Here is a 21,256-nt window from a genome sequence, read left to right as displayed (position 1 = left end):
CAGAAGTAAAGGAGCCCGGACGATGAGGAGAAAATGGGTGTAAATTGGAGGAAAGTCTAACCAAGCAGGTTGAGTTATAGGGATATGGTTTGTATCTCGTGTGTAAGTCAAAAAATAACTAAAAATGTCCCAAGGTGACATCTTCAAAGCACTTGTTTTGTCTGACCAAGAGCCCAAAATGCAAAGACGTTCAGTTTACTATCATGGAAGGTTGAAACGAGAGAAATTTGGCATAAAAATGACTGAGGCAATAAGTCAATAACCAAACTTACTGGCAATTAACTTTCTGTCCGGGAGCCTTTCCCAGCGTGCAATGGAGACAAACACAGTCGCACCTTTGCAAACTTTCACTGCATTGAAAGGCTTTAACCAGCTAAGCCAGGTCAGGTGGCACCTCTTGGTGTGAGAATGATCAGTGCGAACCACTGCCAGCCAGTGCAGTCAGCAGGAGTGAGGTACAGTATGTAGGAATGAGAAAGTAGGAGAACACTCTCTCTCATGCTCCCCTACAGTGTGTGTGTGTGTGTGTGTGTGTGTGTGTGTGTGTGTGTGATGCATTTTTAAATGTAATTTAGTTAAAAGAGGCAGTGTATAGCTCAAACATAAATGTCACTATTTGATGCACTGTGTTAGATTATAGCTTCACACTAATTTGCATGTGTAGTCCCTTGGCAGATAAGAGCAAAAAAAAAAAAAAAAAAAAAAAAACAGCACAGAAACAAACAGTACAGAGTGAAAACAACATATAAAGTTATACAGAAAAGAACACACAGCACAGGCAATACAGTAACACTATATATATATATCACCAAAGGCAGCGTATAAATCAACCAGATTTTTTTTCTACCACATAATCCACTGGTTTTTGTATTACCATAGTGATTACGTCTTTAGGGGAAACACACACACACACTCACACACACTAATCCTGGCTGTGGGGGTAATAGATTTTAAACACATTACCCCAGCAGGGATACCCCCTTAAACACAAAGCTGTCCCCTGAACCTGTCGCCCTGTCCTCTTCTTCCCCCCATCAGCATAAAATAAAGAAACACACACACAGCCTCATTCAGCTCAAATATAAATAGATCCACACATGGAGGGTAAATACAGAAATATGAAGTCGAGAGAGAGAGAGAGAGAGAGAGAGAGAGAGAGAGAGAGAGAGAGAGAGAGAGAGAGAGAGAGTCTTTCTGCGGAATCAAACAAAAGCTATTTCCAAACGACTGATGGTCACTCTCTTCCTTACTACTTTATTCTTTGAGATAGAAGAGGCTTCATTATGCAGATGCCTGCTGCAGACAGCACGATTTGAAAAGCAATCGCTTCTTTACAAAAGACAGCAATATACAGACAGAGTCATTTCTATGCAACGTCCGTGAAAGGGGCGCTAGGCCAAGGCTCAAAGTCTAAATGGCATGAAATGTGACAACCAGCATGAACTTTAAAAGACAACATAATTGCATCAGCTGCATCAAAAGCATTTATCACCAAACCTGTTCAATTAAAGGAGCAGCCCACGAAATTTATGACTATGTGTTTTCATTTTTCGGTTTTGTGTTGACACGGCCGTGATGGGACAGGTGCGCTGAGGGCACATACAGGGGGCATTACCAAGCTTAGAAAACCAGCTTTATGATGTCTTTTGAATCTCTAGAGGAGCTTCGGTCAAGCTCTGAGAAAATTATCTCTGGTTGTGTTTGAACTTTACAAATTACAGAAACCCTACTTTGCAAGCTGCGATCGAGGAGTTTGAAAGAAGTGGACGTTTTTCAGGTTTGGAGGGTCTAACGCAGACACTTTTGTATTATGGGACGTGTAGGGTCCAGCACTTTTGTCAGGACCTCTGCTGCTGCTTTTTAAAATCTCTCTCACACAGGTCATCTAATTTTATCTATATGCAATATTAAATCTCACCCCTTTAATAATCAACTGTGATTCTGCCCAGCAGGAACATTTGTTCTGAGGTACTACATGTTTTTTAAGTGATATATGCTCATAATTCGCGAGGTGTTTGGTATGTCTGATGCAGCAATGCAATAATATCATACGTGGCACACAGTTGCTTTTGAATGCGGAGGCTCATTCATTGGGAATTGGGAAAAACCTAATAGTTTCAGCTTGGTGAACTGGCTTTGCGGCATGCATCCTGGAAGCTGTTTTCTGTCTGTTGTTTGAAATAACACGAGACAGAGATCTGTAAGAACGACGAACTCGCTGTCCCACGTGTTATGATGATTTGTTGGCTTCCCTGTGTGTGAGCCTGCTGGTGGTTTTTGATGCACTCTGCTCTCCTGGGCCAGCGCAGGGTGGAGAGTCAATCGTATTTACATGCATGGCCCAAAATCACAGCTCTCAAATCATACTACACCCTCTGTCCATGGGTCCTCAATTCAGTGGAGATACTGGGAACCACAGCTCAGCCACTGCTGAACTCCACTGGGGAGCAAAGACGGGGTGTGAAATGCAATAAAGGTCCCCGACTGAACTTGAACCAGGGATGTTGCCAGTTGGTGGTCAGCTCCTTAATCCCAACCCACCTGCATGCCCTTGAACCCACCTTTGTAATTTTTATGTGCATTTATCTTACTTGAACTAAAAAAAAGAGTAATCCACTGATTCACTGTCACTGATATCTGTCATTTTACTGGAAATCGTCAGTGTAACGTCCCACTGGGTGCTGAGACACGGAGAGAAAACACACACACACACACAAATTCCTCAAAACCAGAGCGACCCTGCTGACCTACATGGACATTTTCCAGTCCTTCACACACTCTCTCGCTCTCTGTGAATGTTTTGTATAGTTGTGCGGAGGCATTATTCATTGCTTCTCTCTTTATTATTATGTCCTGAAACCTCTCGCCGAATAAAAGCACAGTTTTTGCAGAGTGGTTTATAGAAGCATACTGTGCTACGTCCTCCTCACCACAGGTATCTGCAGAGAAGACCGTCTCCCCCTCTCTCCCCCTCACTCTCCCTCTTTCTCAGATAAGAGTAAATGAAATGGTTCCTTTCACCCTTCCTATCTGGGCCAGGGCATGAAATACGCCTTGCTTTGTAAAGAGATGGAGAGGAATGACTTGTGACCTACAAAAACCGCCTGATAACTATTTATTCACTTATCTGTGTATTTACTGTTGGCATTAGACGTTCAGACTCTCACCATTCTTGGGGTAGGTTATGGGGATTATGTGTTTAAATTTTATTTTCCAAGCCTATAAATACTGATAGGGACAAACGCAATAACTTACGCTTTCTATGAAGGCATTTGTTTATCGGCCACTGTGGCATAATTCTCCAAATAAGTTGCATTTTAAAGAGTGTATGCCACGTTTTTCCATAGCTAAGGCATAAGGTAGTGCAAGAAATTTGATCTTGCAGTTTTTAGCATTTAAACAGGAAAACACCTATGAAATGACCTTGCATTCTGAGGGGTCTCTTCCATTTCTTTTGGACAGATGCCTGAAAAACAGTGGAAACAGAAGAATAAAGGAGCGATGTTCCCGCACAGCTGTGTGAGTTAAGTGACGGAGGTCCAGTAATTCATCACACTGACCAAACAAATTAACCACTTCCTCCCAGAAATTCAATCTACACCGGCCGGCTCGGGGTGGTTTCATTGCAAATTAGGTACAAAGATTTTTTGCCAAATTAGGGCTCTTGGGTTTTAAAGGTCTTTCTATAAAAAGCTGAAGCTACAGTCTCTAGAGGGGGTAAAGTGTTGGCAGAGGCGAGCAGCTTCGTTTTCATCCCAGAGACACAGAATCAGAAAGGGACAGACACAGCCAGGGGACCAGGGGTCATTATGCATCCCTGTTGTATTTTATTTATTTACCCTTTATAGGAGCTGACTTAAGAGCCCAGCAGCTCCTTAAATGTTTGATTGATTCACTGTTTCCGGGAGGAAAAAATACAGAGATAAAGCAGAATATATTTGAGCTCCCCCATCCAGAAAATAAGGTCCATTAGGCTCTCTGTCTCTCTCCTCCTGCTACATTCCTCTATGTCTCTCTCTCTCTCTCTCTCTCCCTCTCTCTCTCTGGGTCTCTCTCTCATCTCTCTCTCATCTGCCTCGTCACGGCCTGACGACTCAAAAATAAAGCAAAAGAGAAATCGCAGCACAACGCCACCTCTCTCTTCTCTCTCTCTCCTCTCTCTCTCTCTCTCTCTCTCTCTCTCTCTCTCTCTCTCCCTCTTGAAAAAAGGGAACTAGAAATTACTTTTGGCTGAAAACCTGTTTGGAAAGTTGCCCCCGAGAATACAGATGAAGCAAATTTCCTTCAGCAAACAGTGAATAGATCTGTGAGATGTGCCAGGCAGGCGTTTTGGACGTGTTGTGTTATTTTGCTCATGAAAGGTGGAATAATTAATATTTTGTCGGGCAGAGTGACTCAGGGGGTCTTATTAATAAACGGTTAGATTTATAAATTGTTATCTTATATCCAAAGAAGTCTGTTTCCTGGAGATTCCCGTAAGAAAAAGTGTGATTTGATTAAAAAAGAAGACATGCATGCCTCAAAAACCTTTAATTGCTGTTTATTTCCTTTCCTTTTTTTTCTTTTTTTTCGTGGACAGAGATCGGGATAAAGTTTGAGTCAAATAAGATCAATGTATTTTCATGTAGGAAATGTCCTTTTTTAGCTGCTTTTCCACTCTTTATCTATTTTTGCCCTTTTCCTTTTTCCGTAGGCAAACTCATGAGTCGATCACCAAAGGTAGGCCACAGCCTCGCCTACTTAATATTCAGCATGCCACCATTACCATCACAATACATGATTATGAAATTCAGCTCATTATCATCACAATTACCTGGTATGGATTTTTAAAACACCACTGCTATATGTTGCTGCTCATGGTGCCAAACCCGCTCAAAGGTGGTGAACTTAGAACCAAGTGGTGAAGGCGCCTCAGGAATGATAGGAAATATTTACTTATCTTTCTTTCTCTTGATTCAGTTAATCAAGTAACTTTATAGGCGAAAGCGATTTTTACTGAAAAAACAAACACTTGGATGCAACTACACACACACACACACACACACACACACTGACACTCAGAGTGCACGCTGTTTTGTAATATACTTTACAATCATAACTCCCCAACAGACACATGCAACGAAGAGTCCCAACGTTGTGGACTTCAGGCTATTTCAGCGTGATTTTAAGTGTTACACACATAGTGCACAGTCACATACACAGGAGCGCGCGCGCACACACACGCACCGAGGTGCAGAGCGCACATGCACGCTCGCCCAACAGCATTTCCACGCGTCACAGTCGATTCATTCCATCCTCTCTCTCTCTACCTTTGACATTTTTTAGGTGTAATCGTTTTAAAGCGTCTCCGGACTTTGACATATATAACTTTAGCTCCGCTGTTACCGTCAGCACCGCGGATCATTGGCTTTGGTGAAACGGCAGGGAAGAGGAAACATGATTCGTTCTAGTTTTTTTTTTTTTGCGTGTGTGTGTGTGTGTGTGTGTGTGTGTGTGTGTGTGTGTGTGTGTGTGTGTGTGTGTGTGCAGCTTTTTTTTAATCCTGCAGGATAACGCACCGTGGGAACCTCTGTCAGTCACATAACACGGGCCCTCTGCGGGACTAAACTGCAGTTAAGTATATAATGCATAATCTATTACACGCCGAAATGCCTTCAGGACGCTTTGTTGAGCGTTTCGGGAAAATAGAGGAAAAACGTTACATACGGAGCCACCGAATATTGTAACCTATTAAAATCATTTTAACAACTTCTATTCATTGAGCTTGTTGAAAATACAGGCGAAGCTCTTAATTTAATTATTTTCTATTATTTGGGTCTTCATCACAGCCAATCTTTGGAGCTGATTATGATTAAAATATTATATATTAATTTCCTAAACTGAAAGTAGGGCTTTAGTTAGCTGGGCAATGGAGCCTATTGTGTTTGCTTGTTTGTTTCTTTGTTGGAGGGGCTTTTTGTGCTCAAAGACTAAAAGAATATGAAAAAACGCATATCTTATTTTGTCACTTATTACAGATATTAGCACTTGCCATGACGCTTGTGTCAAATAAGTTCCATCTGAAGGGGAGGGAACTACTTTTTTGGGGAGGGAACGCGGACTGAAAAAACAAAGCAGTGCCCGCCATGTCACGACTGAGTGAACAAGTTGTATCCCGCATTCATGTGGCGTGTCCCCAAGCACCTTGCACTGCTGAAGTGTCCTTGGGCAAGACACTGCTGCCTGCTGTGAGGCCGAACCTGTGTGACCTGCTGGGCAGCGAAAGGAGAATTTCCCTGCAGGGGATCAACGGAGTCTCACCTTGTTATTATTCTAAGACCTGAGCAGACCTGCGCTGCACCTGTGAGTGCAGTGTGTGTCTGTCTAACCTGGTTATGTGCAGAAAACACTGTGACTGTTTGTGGATCAAGTTCAGCTTTTAGTCATGCTTTGTTACCCACCCCACCCCCGACCCCGACCCCGACCCCTGCACCTCCTCTTCCCTTCACCACCACCAACACATACAACAAAATGTGCGCTGCCTGGATTACAATGCATTCAACGCAATTGAAAAAAAAAAAAAAAGAAAAGAAAAAAAAAACCCACACACACATACAAAAACTTCACCTCTACGTCTCGTGCCCAATTTAGCCAATTACAGCAAGAGACAAGGCATACAAAATCAAGTGGAAGACGAATAGCAAATTCACCGACGAGGAAGAAACGACTACAATTAAATAATTTGGGCCTAAACTTTTGCATATATCTAGATTTCAAACACTGCAAAAAATATCCATCTTCTGACAAGTCATTAAGAGGAGAATTTAGATTGAGAAAAATATGTGCTTGCATGGGAAACGATAATTCACTTGCACAACAAATTTGCAAAGGCTGTTTGGAGACGGTTTTTTTTTTTTTTTTTTTTTTTCTAAATATCTTAAATTCAGGCAAATTAGCTCAGTATCAAAAGCTTATTTGCAAAAAGCTCGTTTCCGTTCGCGAAGTGCTCGTGTTATTTCAGGAGACTTTTTAATGACATTTCATTGTGGGAAAAAAATAAATAAATAATAATGGTAATAGACTTTAGGACACACTAAAGATTTTTATTTATTTATTTATTTATTTATTTTTGCAGTGTGCGGTGCACCTGGAAATGATGTTACTCCTGCTGCTGTTATTGTGTGTTGGCGATGTGGGGGGTTGTGTCAGTTGAGGCAGATGGGATCATGCAGATGGGGGAAAATAAAAGCATGTAAACTTACTGTGCATTGCAGCAAACGGGTCGTGCTTACAGTGAATCTCCATCGTGGCTGGAGGGCCCAGATACGATGTGAGGGGGTTCAAAAATGCCACCGGACGCCCCGCTTCAGTCGGCCACTTTACTGACAGCCTGTGACCTCCAGGTGATGGAAAAGGGTACCAGTTCCCCTCAAAGACAGGAGGTTTTTTTTCTTCTTCTTAATTTAAGAACTTTTTTTTTACTTAGCTGACAATGTGACACAAGTTGTACTTCGACTCGAAATTAACAAAAAATAATAATAATAATTAAAAATATAGAAAATGGGAGGTTTTCGGGTGGAAAGGGAGAGAGAAATGGCGTCAAAAATCTGAATCAGAGTCGCGCTCCCTCCTCATGGGGACGGGACACCACACCGGATCTGTCCTGGCGTCTCCAAAACCAGAGGAGGTAAACGACAGCAGTGGCGCTCATTCCTTCAGCTGCTCGTCACGAACGAGTCGTCTCAGTCCATGAAAAACAGATTCAAACTTAGCAAAACTAAAAAAATAAGGAGCGCAAACGAAGTAAGCTCCCTCCCTTTCTCTCCTTCTCGGTCCGCTGGCCGTGACCCCTGAACTGCGACTTCACCGATGGGGGCTTAACTTTCTCTTTTCAGTCTGTTGAAATATTTCGAAAAAGAAAAACAAAAAAACAAAAAACAAAAACAAAAAACAAACCCCAGTTGGAAAAATAAAAATATTCTTTACAGATCCACGGTTTTTTTTTTCTTTCTTCCAGGTTATTTGCTGCGCATTTCTTCTTGTCACAAATGGTCCTCAGCAGTTGCTTTCACATTAACACTTGGTAATTTCCCATCAGCAAAGCGAGTGAGAGCGGAGGAGGGCTCACATCTTGAAGTCTCATATCCACCGTGCACAAAAAAAAAAAAAGAAAAGAAAAAAAAGAATATCAGCAGGGAAAAAACAGCACTCTGGTCTGAGTAAAAGCTGCTGAGGCTGATGTGAGAGTTGTTATCCTGCTCTTGGTCACTCTGTCTCTTCCTCCCTCTGTCTTGACCAGGACTCACTGCACACTCGGAGCTGCTGGACTCTCGGTTTATGTGTGAGTTTGGAGACGCATTTCTGCGTGTCGAAAAATGAAAACAGTCCTGTCCAAATTCACAAGGTATTTTTCTCCGCGGTCGCGCCAGAAATCGCCAAAGGTTGTGATGTAAATATGTACATAAACAGGCTTCTCTAACTATACAGCGGAAAGCTGTCTGCGCCCAGCGTCCACGGTGGCGCACGCCGCGTTTCAGGACCTGCTCTCGTGCGGACAGCGCCCGCGCTCCCAACCCCCTGGAACCCTAACCCACACGCGCCGGCCAGCTGCCCGTCACTCACAGCGGATCGGGCCAATCACAACACGAGCGCTGCCTTCGCGTCACCGCCAACCCCAGATAGAATCGGGCGGGGGAGTGCGTTGATTGGCTCGTACGAATCCCATGGGCCAATGACGCCCCGCATGTATTGTCCGTCCGCCAATGACGAGGCCCGGTGAAGCGACGCAGGGCTCGGGGAGTAGATGATCGTATATTTAATTTCAATTAACGAAGTAAAAAACTTAATGCCTTTATACCCATTTGCGCTCAATTTATTCATGTCAATATTAAATGGCTAATTAACTGAGTATTACTAAAAATGAGGCTTAGTTGCAGCAAGGCTTTATAAATGAGGGAATGCTCAGGAACTCAGCAAATGTCTATGTTTGAGGGGAAACAACAGGTAAAAAAAAAAAAAAAGAAGAAGAATACATAACCGGAAAAGGGGCCGATTTCATGGGCCTACATCATTTCAGGGAAAAACGTCTGGGCGAATATTTCCTTCAAAAACCATCTTTGCAGGCCTACAGGAGCGAAAGCTGTCAAGTGTTATGAAAGCAATTGGCTCTGCATAATTTCTTTACTACAACACAATGTTATAAATTTTTAGCTGGGGGAGAATTGAGAGGAAACATATGAAACATGCATTCCCACTCATTACCTAATTGATCATGGATGTGTTTTTTATTTATTTATTTGTTGTTTTAATGAAATGCAGTTGGCGAACTCCGCATTTACACTCCAGCCTGAAAGAGAGAGGGATTCATTACATGATCGTCCCACCTGATTTGTGGGGGCATATCTAAGCCTCGCCCCTGTAATATTAACCACACAAATAGCCTAAAGCATGAGCCAAATTAAAAAGTGTTATTTCCCTTCTTCCTGTTTCTAGACATTTAATCATTTCAGCTCCACTGTGTTTATACTGCACGCCTTAGATTGGACACAGATTCGCAGCTGTGCAGGAGATACATAATCATGCGATTCTTACAACAGCATCGTTAAACATTCCACCTATAAAATTATTTAGGAAGCCGGTAATTACAGCGACGCACTATTGAACAACAATAACAACAAAAACAACAATCTTTACCTTATTCTTCCCAGTTTTCAGGTTTATCCTCTAAAGACTTAGAGGCTTGATGCACCTTAAGGCAATGAATCTGATCCTGAAAAGGTCAGTGTATGATATTATTTTTCATTTCTTGCTTTGAATTATTGGTTTCTAGCCTCCTGTCAGGGCGCGCGCTCCTACCCCCCAGACAAGTAAACTGGAGCGCGCTCACACACTCAGACTGAAATCATTAAGACGAACATATTTCTTCTCATTTCAGTCGTTGTTTTGTGTCCAAACGCATGTCGGAAAGTGGAAACTTGGGGGTTTTCTATGGGTTTTGCTCTCTGTCGGAGCCTCTTTTGGTGGGCCTGTTTACAGGACGAACCACGAGGGGGCGTTCAACCTTGGGCAATATGCCCGTACGCGCACGCGCGTGCACTCAGATCCACACAAGCGCAAATACAAGGCCAACAGGAACTTTATTATCAACACACTTGAACTTAAGAGTGTTCAGAGCAGTCCAACGGGGCCCTGAACTGGGCCAAAATGTATCCGGGCCTACGTGGAAGCATATTAATACACAGTATGGGATCCCTGTGAATAACCTGCTCTATGCTCAACACTAAATATGGTTTCATGAATCTTCATTGATTCCACGTCCCTGCTCTTTAATCCACTGACAGTAAAGTACACCCTGAAACATTCACACTAATCCTCATTCATATTTCACATCTCTTTACTGAGTATTCATGAATTAGGGGCCTCATACAAATCTGACAGGCAGCATCACATCGATTTTTGTTTTTTGTCTTGTTTTTTGTCTTCTTTTTATCACGAAAAAAGAGGAAGACAGAAACAAAAATGGACCAGAATGCAGCTGAAAAATTGAAAGTTGGACATTTAGACTTGGATCGTGCACCAAAGACCTGGGCCTGCAATTTAGGCCACATATGAACGAAATGAGCAAAAGCAGCCGGATTTAGACAATGACAATAACTATAGCAGACAGTACTCAGAGAAAATACTCTGCTACCTGTCAAATCTATTGGCTGTTTGTTATTTTTCTTAATGCACGTTACAAAATATAGATTCTTACATTTACAATTGCTGTTTTTTGTATTTCTCTCCTTTTCCAGATGAATATATAAATATTTTTTGCACTGACAGACTCGAGTATTTGGCTCTTGAGGTCTCCAAACAAGGACTCCAAAGGAAAAAGAATAATGATCTAATTTTTGGTACATTTTCTTGGTTGGTTTTCATTGTTCTCGTTCTCCTTCTGCAGCCACAGCCAGTTTTTATTTATTGAGATATAGACACGAGCGCTTTTCTCCCCACAGAAGTAAATTGCAGCCGTCGCCCTTGTCTCTCCGATTTGCAAATTAAATACATACGCAATTAAAAAATCCAAACACAATCAATCATGTATACAAATTGTTGTTGCTTTAGGGTTGAAAATTTGGAGAAAACTTCCATCAGGGTAGGACGACTTTAATCCGGGGGTCCAAATCCATTACCATATTTCATTACCTTGGAAATGGGACGATGGGAGGGGGGAGGAGGGGGAGGAAGAGGGTGTGTGTACTTTTTAAAAACATTAGTAAGAATGTGGTTGAGTTGTGATAATCATTTGGAGGCAAATTGGAGGAAACGCTGTCGTCTAAGTGTTCCCTCTTTCTCTCCTTCCCTTCCTTTCCCTTCCCTCCATCCACCATGAAAGCTTCGGCTGTTTTGCTTTTTGCGCCCGAGCCTCGAAACGAAAAAGCAATGAAAAATTAATAGCGCATGTTAACTCCACCAGCTCGTTTATTACACGCCTGCTGACTGTAAACATAATGAGAAAGCTCCCGTATCTCTTCTTAAGTTTTCATTTGCTTATAAAATATAAAAGTCATAACTAATAAATAAAATATATGGACTGGAGAGTGAACCGTCTTGGACTTCCCGAGCTGGAACTCGACTGCGTGCCGAGCAGGTGTACCGCGCTCGCTGCTTTCTCCCGCTCACAGGCCTGATCAAATGAACCTATTTGTAATCGTTTGGCTCGATGATAATGCAAGTAAAGACCAGTCTGTCATCTGTCAGACGGAGGCCCTGCTGGCCATAACATCCAGAGCTTGTTCAGGGTTATGATGGAGCACTTGAGGTCAAAACGAAAGTAGGCTATGCCATGTGAGGTCACCTCTCTCCGTCTCTCTCCCCTCCCTCCCCTCTTACTCTCCTCGGTCCTCCGTATCTCTCTATCGCACCTTTTTTTCTTGGTTTCCGCAGTATCACAAACACAGCCTTAACACGGCCACTGCTGTCTGTTTAGTAAACGTTTTGGCAACGACTTTTAAGTGGAGGACCAAATATTCTTTTCGAAAAAATAACGCATTAAACCTAAATAGTCAGGAAGTCTGTTGCGAGCAATTCATACCGTTTGGTCATTAAGCTACAGGAACGCATACATAAAACGGGTCGGTTGAAGGCGACACAGTATGTATGGCCCAAAACTGGAAAACGAGTCTCTCACTGAGAATCTGACCAGACTTTAGAGTCAGAGAATCCACTTTTGCCCATGTGTGGTTTTTATTGTCACCATGAAGATGGCACATTTTTGGAAGGCGTGAGTTAGAAGGGATCACAGATAAGGAACATATAAGTGATCTGTGCCTAATTTTTCTCAGTAAAATAATCATTTAACGTCAGACCCACTGCCCCACTCATGGTCAGACTGGCTTAAATGGCGGCTCCGCTTATTGGAAAGAATCGGCCTGCGCATTTTTACGCACGGCCAACCTACAGGGCGGGAGGAGAGTTGGTCTCATTAGATCCGTGTTCATTCTCGCAGCATCTCCTTTGTACCCCAAGCACGTATTTTAAAGTGAGAGGAAATGGAGAGGCTGTAGGTACAGGCCCTGGGCCCTAAAGACTTTACACGCCAACAGGGGAGGGCCTCCTTTAAACTCTGATTTCCTCAGTGGTTAAAAGGCTACAAATCCCATCGCTTTCACCGTTTATCAGGGGTAAGGCCCACTCCACAAAAGACTGCAAAGGGGGCATTATTTGTCTTACAGACCCAGGCATTCTTTGATGACCAATTCCCATAGCAGGCCAGGCATAAGCTGATGTGTTCCTATACGAGACAACATGTCGGAATTGGAGCACACGTCCTTGTTACAATATTGTGAAGATGAAGATGAAAAAACAACAATAAATGCAGGCTGTACCCCCCAAAAAACACGTTTCATAACTGTCTTAAACATCCACTATGCATGTATTACCATATTATTTGTAACAGTCAAGCAGGGACATCCCTAAAGCACATTTCTGCTTTTCTGGAGAAAAGCATTTCCACGAAGCACAGTGCCCTTTCAGACAGGATCACCTGCCCACCGTTTCTTAATGACAAACGACGTTTTATCAATGCAAACGCAGCGGGCAGCAATATGAAATGATGTGATATCCATTGGGTGCCATAACAAGGTCGATGGCGTGATCCATTGCTGTACCAGACCCCGCTGTTTTGTGAATAGGCCTATAGGAGATGAACCTGTTGAATTAAGTAATGGAGACACACAGGGAAGAGTCAAGCCCAGAGTCCTTCAGAGTTACTGAAGACTGAACCGGCCTGCAACTTTTGGTCCACAGAACACAAGAAACTGAGATTTCATTGCTTGTGACCTAACATGGCCACAGCCCTCACAACATATTAAGAAAGTTGACTGAGGCGCAATTAACTATATATGAACAAATCTGTGCGTGCGTAATTGTGTATCCCTGCATCCCTGTGCCACACAAACACCAACCCTCCACCACACTCATACAAATCCAGCACTTTGCTTTTTTTTATTATAAGGACCAATCTAGGTATAAATGAACCCGGACCAACACGTGGGCGCAGAATGTGATACCAACCAACAACTTCAGTTACTTCTGTTTCTCTACGAGCATACAGTGCCAAAAAAAAAAAAAAAAAAGATTAAACAAAACCATTCCTGACATCAAAATCACATTTTAAAAGACCAAAAAATCTAAATCTTAAACAGCAACAAGTTGATTTCTCGTACCAGAGTACAAACTAGTCATCCTGACTTCAAAAGTTTTATCACTGGCTTACAAAAGTCAGACACTTAAAGAGAAAACCTTTCGCTTATTGTGTTGGCAACTAAAAATAAGTTAAGGTTCCAGCCTTTGCTATATGTCGTACAGGGTTACTTCAGAAAACTTTGTGATACTTGCATTAACTCTGGAAGCCACACAAAAGTTTAAAAATGAAGCATTTCTGATAACTTACATTTCCACCAATAACCTCCACAACTTCTAATTAAAAGTTTCGCATAAGGAAAAAAAAATCAGACAAAGAAAAAGATCAGTTTCACTGTTTTAAAAGATAAGTTCAGCTCTTCGTAGAAGTGAAATTAAGCTTGAGCCGGTGCGACCCTACCTGCTCTCCCCAGCCGCAGTGCAGGACTCTTGGGCCCCTGGTCCATGTTAGCCGGTTAGAACAGGGGGAGGCGATGAAGGGAGAAAAAAGAAAAAGAACAAAAACTTTTTCCAGTGTCCCCCTCTCCCTCTCTTCCCCTCTCTCTCCCTCTCCTCCCTCACCCTCTCTGGCACTACTCTCTCTCTCTCTCTCTCTCTCTCTCTCTCTCTCTCTCTCTCTCTCTCTCTTCGTCCTACAGTACTTTTGGGGCGAGTTGTAGGTTAAAATAATTCGACCCTTCCGCTCCCTATTGCACTCCCTGCAAGTGCTCAGTCAGCTGCAACTAAACGCTTTAGGTGGAAAAAAGGCTTCGGGGGGAAGCGTGAAATGATCACGCCGAGTAAAAGAGCCGCTCTCTCAATGTGCGCTCATGTCCTGTCCTTTTCCTGCACAAGCTCGCACACACACAAGTGCCATGCGCGTGCACTAACGCGACCACGCAAACAACATGCAACCTCCACCCCTCCCCGCAGGGCCGCGCCCCTCACTCGCATCTGTTACCAAGTTCCACTTTACTAAACTTTCCCGCCCCCGCTTCACTCTCCCTTCTCTCTGTCTTTCGCCTCTCTCCCTCTCTCCCCCTCTTTTATGTTAGATTCATTTCCTCTGGAGCACAGGCAGGTAACATTCAATTATGTGCGTAATACCAACGCAGGTTTTGCTGTTTTGATTATCTTATAAACAAGAGAAAGTTGATTCTTAAGTGCATGTATGTCCTGTGTCCTTTCAGCAACTTCCAAAAGACCGTTTGCAAGAGTTTCTCCAAACTTCTCTCCTCCTCTGCCAGTATACACCTGTTACGCACGGTGCTCTTTACGCATTACGCACGGACTGAAGCGGCGCGGAGGAGTGCAGTCTTCTCCTCCTACATGCACCGTGTGCAAAGTGTATGTCACAGAACGGAACAACTGAATAACTGAAAATCTCCACTCATCCTGATACTCGTCGCTTTGTTTAGTTCTCATCGAGAACTTGATTCTCTGGCGGAACAATGACATTCAAGATATCCTGAACATGTGTGCTCTCTTTGGCTCTTCCGTTTTATTAAAGCAAGCATCCACCGAAGACAGCGTTTTACAGTCCTTTTTGAATAACAGACTGTTTTACGCCACTTAGTTATAACCTCCGTGTAACCCAGGACCTCTTTGGGTTTACCATTAGCCGAGCCAAAAGAACAAAAAAAAAAAAAAAAAAAACGCTCTTTCTCATCTTTCCCTTCCTTGTAAAAACTTTAATGTCGCAAATCTTTTTTTTTTTTTTTTTTTAATCCAACACTGGTTTCAAATATAAAACCCATGAAATTATTTTTTTCATTATTAATTAATTAATTATTATTAAAATCACATTTTTTAATAGAAAGGTGACCAAAACCTACTACTCAAAACTTGAGTAGTCTATTATGTGAATGTTGGCACATCCGAGTTTAAGACAAAAGCTTTAAGTACGTGAACAGCGGAAGTGACTCTGCGGGAGAAATTTTAATAGTTCGGCATGAGTGCGTTCAGATACATGTCAACCAACGGTGGAGGCTTGAGCCGGAAGTAAAGGCTCGCTTCAGCCAGATAATACGCCAAAAATAGCTTTGAATTCCTGTTATGAGACAACAAAATGCTACACACCCGGTGAAAATGTGTGAAAAGGACTAGGCAGATGAAATCTAAACTACTGCAGAGTCAGAACGGGAGGTGATGAGATGAAGGCCACTTTCCCCTCACCTCTGTCTGCCATCTCTCTGTCACTCAAAGTTGGACAAACAATAAATGTTTCACCGCAAATTCGAAAACTGTGAAAGGGAGAAATGAAGATTTAAAAAAAAAAACAAAAAAACAGTTGATGTGTCTTATTATTCGGTGCCAAAGTTCTCCTTCCTTCCTTTTCGCTTCTGTCCTCCAGACAGCTGCAGGTCTCAGGGTTCACGCGCAGCCCCGACACAATTGAGTGCGGAACAAAGCACGAGACAGCGACCCATTTTGCTCTGCTTGTCGCCTCGCGCTGGAACACTACGACCCTGACCTTCGGCTCGCGCCCACAACATCAAAACATAAATACTAATGTTTTCATGTGAAGGCGGGGAACAAAAAAAAAAAAAAGGAGCTCCAACTCTGACCTTCAGGCGAGAAACAGACAGCCATAAATCAATTACAGACTCTTAACAGGGGGAAATAATTTATGCTTGAACTCAGAGCAGGTGATCAAGAGAATTGAAGTCAGATTAACGTGAGCATGAAGTGGGTAAAATGCACTGTAGGTCAGGGCTACTCCACAAACATGGAGAAAATTAATCGTTTAAAAATCTACTTTATACAAAATCCACAATTTATATATAAAACATATCCTATTTATGACGTATGACTCCCTGCTGTCACTTATGAGACTGCTGAAGATACATTAATACAGTTCTACTTCTTCAGAGTGATAGAGTTCCATACAGGCCACCACACAGTTCCAGCCAAGACCTCCTCTCTGCTCTCTTGCCCTCAGGAGGAACAGATCTTGAATCCTCGGCAGACTTGCCTCATCCTTATCTTTTCAGAGGCCCAGAAGTTCAATCTGTATGCATGGCCATGGCAGCGGATTATTCAGTGCATTTCCTAAACGCGTCAGCTCGCACAGAAGACTGTACAATTATCTGCTATTGAGCCATTTGAAGAAACCCAGTTATTATATTCTGCATAAGTTTTAATTTGGGTTATTGTGCCAGGGTGCGCAATGAGGGAGAGGGAGAAGAAATCACAAAATGAAATATCTACTGTAAAAAATCTGACACAATTTGAGGGGAAATAAGATAAATAAGGCCTTTTTAGACTGAGCTTTAGCTGATGGTTCATTTTGTCTGTGGTGTAAAGGTGAATATTAGACAAAGGGTTTTTTTTTGGTTTTTTTTTTTTTTTTACATAAGCAACACGAAAATTAGAAATAAAACACAGTTGTAATGCTTTTAATTAAAATTCATATTATCACTCAAGGACAGTGTATTATTGTTATTATCATTATCATTATTTGAAAGAGCTAAAAAATAAAAAATCGGTTGTCAAACATCATGAATTTATACATTAGTTGGCCATTGTTTTTTTTTTTAGAGATAATATTTAGACTGTATCACACACTTTGCCCCAATAGCAATGTCTTAACTTTATTCTAATATCTAGTTGTGTTTTTCATTATTTGATGCCTTGAATATTTTTTCATTTGTGTCAGTGAGGTGTCGCTCCACATTTGGTCTGCCTACAGGATCTCCTTCAAGAATTCTCCATAGTTTAGTTATTAATCATCACTTGTTTGTTTTTCATCCTCGTGCTAATTAATGTAATTAATATGAGGGGGAGTAGTTGGATCGGTGACCCGCGCTCTGACCGAGCGGAACCGGAAAGAATCGCATTAAAGCGCGAAAAAGGAGAACTAAAGGCACCATCAGAACAATAAGTAAACACGTAAACACAGGAGGAGATGCTCAGTGTCTCTGTGGGACTTTTGGCTTTCACCAGACCGTTAAAATGCAGTGTAAACTACAGGGAAAGACAGTTCTAAGGCTTTTAGATTAATGTATGTGTTGGAGAAAGACAATGATGTGTTAATGTGTTAATGAGGAATTACATTTGCATGACGGGTCTGTGTGTGTCTGCAGCTCAGAAACAGTCCTTAAGCAACTGGTAGAAATATCACAAGTAAAAAACACTGCATTACAAGTTCAAGTCCTTTCAAAATGTGACTTTAGTATAATTATCTTCAGCAAAATCGACTTAAATTATCAAAAGTAAAGGTGCTCCTGCAGAATGAGCCCATTAATTGTGCTGTGTGTTATTTCTTATATTATTACATGTCTTGTATTATTATGGACATTATATCAATGGACTGATGCATTAACATGTAAGTAGCATTTAATGCTGAAGTTGCTCCAAAGAGGGCCAAATTTTAACTACCTTTTACTGTTGGGTTTAATCTCTAATGTTTGTTATGAGCTCATCATATTTTAAAGGAACTATAGTTGTCAGACAAATGTGGAGTAAAAAGTTCAGTATTTGCCTCTGAGTTGGAGTGAAGCAGAAATTTTAAATACCCAAATAAAGTAAAAGTGCCTCAAAAAGTACACTACTTAAGTAATCTGTACTTAGTTACTTTCCACCACTGCTCACAAACCTATTCAAACAACTGGTGTGGTCAATTAGTCTGTTTTCCTGTCTTAGTGTATGTCAATTTTAAAATTTCACTTCACAGCTAACCATATTTACATGAACGTGGCAGCACTTTTACTGAAAAGCTTGCTTTTGGAACAATTCATTTTTTTTATTCTAAGTATATTGTCTAATTTTCAGTAGCCCTTTTGCCCCTCCACCCAAATGTTGCCTGAGCTTGAAGAAAAAAAGGCTCTGACCTCAAACCTTAACTCTTAACCATTCGGTCTTCAAGTTTTTTTTTTTTCTTTTTTCAGATCTCTCAAGCATCCCCACCATTCCCTCACTTTTCTACTGTTTTGCTCTTTTGCTGATGTTATTTCTCTTGTGTTAATTCTGTGTTGCGGCTCCCATGTTTGCTGCTACCCTGTCTGCTTCCTACTCTGCGCTGTAAATGCTTTTATTACACAGTACTGTGCACATTTTGCTTTAAAACATGCTATATGAATAAATCTTTGCTTCCTACCTTACCAAGAAGTTCCAACTGAAGGTTTTAATGCTCCTAACTCTTATACCTGAGGCAGCTCATGCATGGCTTGAACAGTACTCCTTTGGGTATGTCATAATACTACTTTTGATCCAACTGTGTCTCCCATTTCTGTACACTAAAGCAGAGAAACCTATACTAAAACAGTGGGATAACAACTTGCCTCTGGTGCTCATGTGCTTGCCATCGCTCTCCCCAAAACACTCTGCGTGCTGCACCGCAGTGCTGACTGAGCTTACCTCTATATCCCTGGGATTTAATTCAGAGTGGCACTTCACTGTGGTGACACAAGGTTCCCTTTCTGCAGCCATGGTGCCTGGGTGTTGCTGTGACTATAGAGGCTAGAAGGGGGCTTAAGGGCTGCAGGGCGGATTGAGAAATGGGACACATTATTTGTCCATGAAACATTATGTGACACAACATGACACCAGGCCATTTGTATGTAAAGGTAAACATTTCAGCGTGACGATTCGACAAGAGCGGACAAGGCTCCTGTCAATGTGGTTTTATACTCGCAGCTGAGAAAGAGGTGTTGTGGGATCGTGTGGCAATGAAGTGTGTATGTGGCACTTTGTGTGTGTGTGTGTGCGTGTGTGTGAGAGAGAGTATAGAGCTTCTGTTCACAAATTTAATCCCCATAGACACAAGTCACTTGGTCCGGTCTGAAAAGGTGTTGCAGGCTTGTTCTCTTGTTCTAGCCTTTTCCTGCTGAAAGCACTGGCAGACTGTTGATCACATAGCTTCAAAAAAAAAAAAAGTGCCTCTTGGACTGTGTGTGCGTGCGTGTGGTGTGTGTTGGGGGGGCTTCCACATGTCATAGTACTTATTCTTTAATTTGATAACGTGTACAAATACAGAGATTTTAAGCACCAATCTTTAAACTACTGACTGCAAAATAATGGGCCATCAACACCAGTGACATCCTGGTTGCCTCACAGACAGTTGGCATCCTTCCTCATGGCAGGTGGAGATGGTCCTAATGTGGACATGAGTTGGGAGCAGGTGAAGCAAAGTGTGATTTCATTTGAAGTAGGGTTGAGTGATATGATGATACATCATCAGACAGTGTAAACTTTTCTACTGTCAGGCCATTGTGGGCAGTGTTGCAAATCAATGAGCAAGTCTATTTAATGAAAATATTGGATTTCTGTATGATATTTGCATTGATGTGATGAAGTACTTTGATTTGTCAGTTATTTAATCTGGTGGATTAGGCAGATTTATCAGACATATCTGATTATTTTATTTATGAACACGTTCTTATTTGATTTTATATATGTTACAGTGATGTAAAATGACATGTATCTCCTGCCCCTAATGTGAAGCATGTTTAGTGGTGAATTATCCAATAAAAGAAAAATAAAGCAAACTCAAAAAACATAATTTTGTGTTAACAGGATAAGGTTGGGAACCACTGGTCTAATACAATTAACCTGTAATTATAACCTAATTTCCTGTGAGCTCTGTAGTCTGTACTATTTAATAAAGGCAAAATATTTTTAAAAATAATATGAATCAATGCTGATTTTCCAGCATTGTATGACAAGTCAGTATCAAAGCCTGTGGCATAAAAGATGGTGTCAAGTCTAGGGGCCACACAGTGTTACCTGTGGGCCCACTAAAATTTCAAATATGACTGAGAAACCAAACAAATGCTCTGCTACATGCTCAGAATTTCAGGCTTTGCCCCTGTGACAAGTCATCATTCCCCTCCGGCTGTGTTTTATCATTTGTTTCTTCCTGCATGTGAGCTTTGCCACTGATTACTACATGCTCTACTTGGCATATTAACTCAAGAATCTACTGAATATCTCTAATACACCACCAGTCTCTTATCCTGCAAAGCTATTTGATGCTGTAATATCTATTATTTAATGAAAGTGTAACACCTATGTTAATGTGATTAAAAAGATCAAACTTTGACTGGAGTGATACAACACGGTCTGCGTGTTGCAGTGGAAGAAAAACACTGGCGCTGGGACTTCGGGTTCACGAAATGCTGTACATCCAGTGTTTGCCAATGACTCCAGCAAAGAGGGCCCCATATGGGTGATGCATGGAAGCCATTTTTGTTCAGAAGCGCTGATCCAGGGCGAGTCTTTTTTTTTTTTTTTTTTTTTAGAGGGAATCCCTCCTGCCTGGCTGCTTTGATACAGGCCGGCTGGTTATATTTACATATATACAGTAACAAGGAAGCCTGCACCAACAGCAGAAAAGGAAGCAGATTTGTTTTCAACAAAGTCTCGCTGCAGAACTGAAACAAGCTGATGCAACCAGTTACAGTTGGAATCTATCTCAGCAGGTGCTTGACACGTCTTTCAGTCCAGTTAAGGATTATTTCTATGCAGCAGCTATTATGTGCTGACCATTTTCTCAATTAATACATTTTCGGTCTATAGAGTGTCAACAAATAGCAAAAAATTAGAACAAATGCTCCTGACATGTTCCCAGAACCGATGGTGACATCTTAATAACCTTTGTCAGACCAAAAGA

The 21,256-nt window shown here is 41.8% G+C and overlaps 1 protein-coding gene across 2 annotated transcripts in view; it reads right to left on the bottom strand.

Annotated features, from left to right (window-relative positions):
- pax5 (paired box 5) overlaps nt 1-14,184 on the bottom strand; it is a 48,738-nt gene extending 34,554 nt beyond the window's left edge. For both annotated transcript variants that reach the window (XM_076728447.1, XM_076728448.1), the window contains exon 1: nt 14,066-14,184. In XM_076728447.1, the coding sequence (XP_076584562.1) occupies nt 14,066-14,111 (46 nt within the window). In that variant the 5' untranslated portion in view covers nt 14,112-14,184. The remainder of the gene's footprint in view (nt 1-14,065) is intronic.
- Nucleotides 14,185-21,256: the final 7,072 nt, after the last annotated feature.

The sequence above is a fragment of the Chaetodon auriga genome, chromosome 4, assembly GCF_051107435.1.
Source record: "Chaetodon auriga isolate fChaAug3 chromosome 4, fChaAug3.hap1, whole genome shotgun sequence".
NCBI lineage: Eukaryota > Metazoa > Chordata > Actinopteri > Chaetodontiformes > Chaetodontidae > Chaetodon > Chaetodon auriga.
Note: the sequence above shows the minus strand (reverse complement) of the source record. Positions and strands in the feature narration are given on the sequence as shown.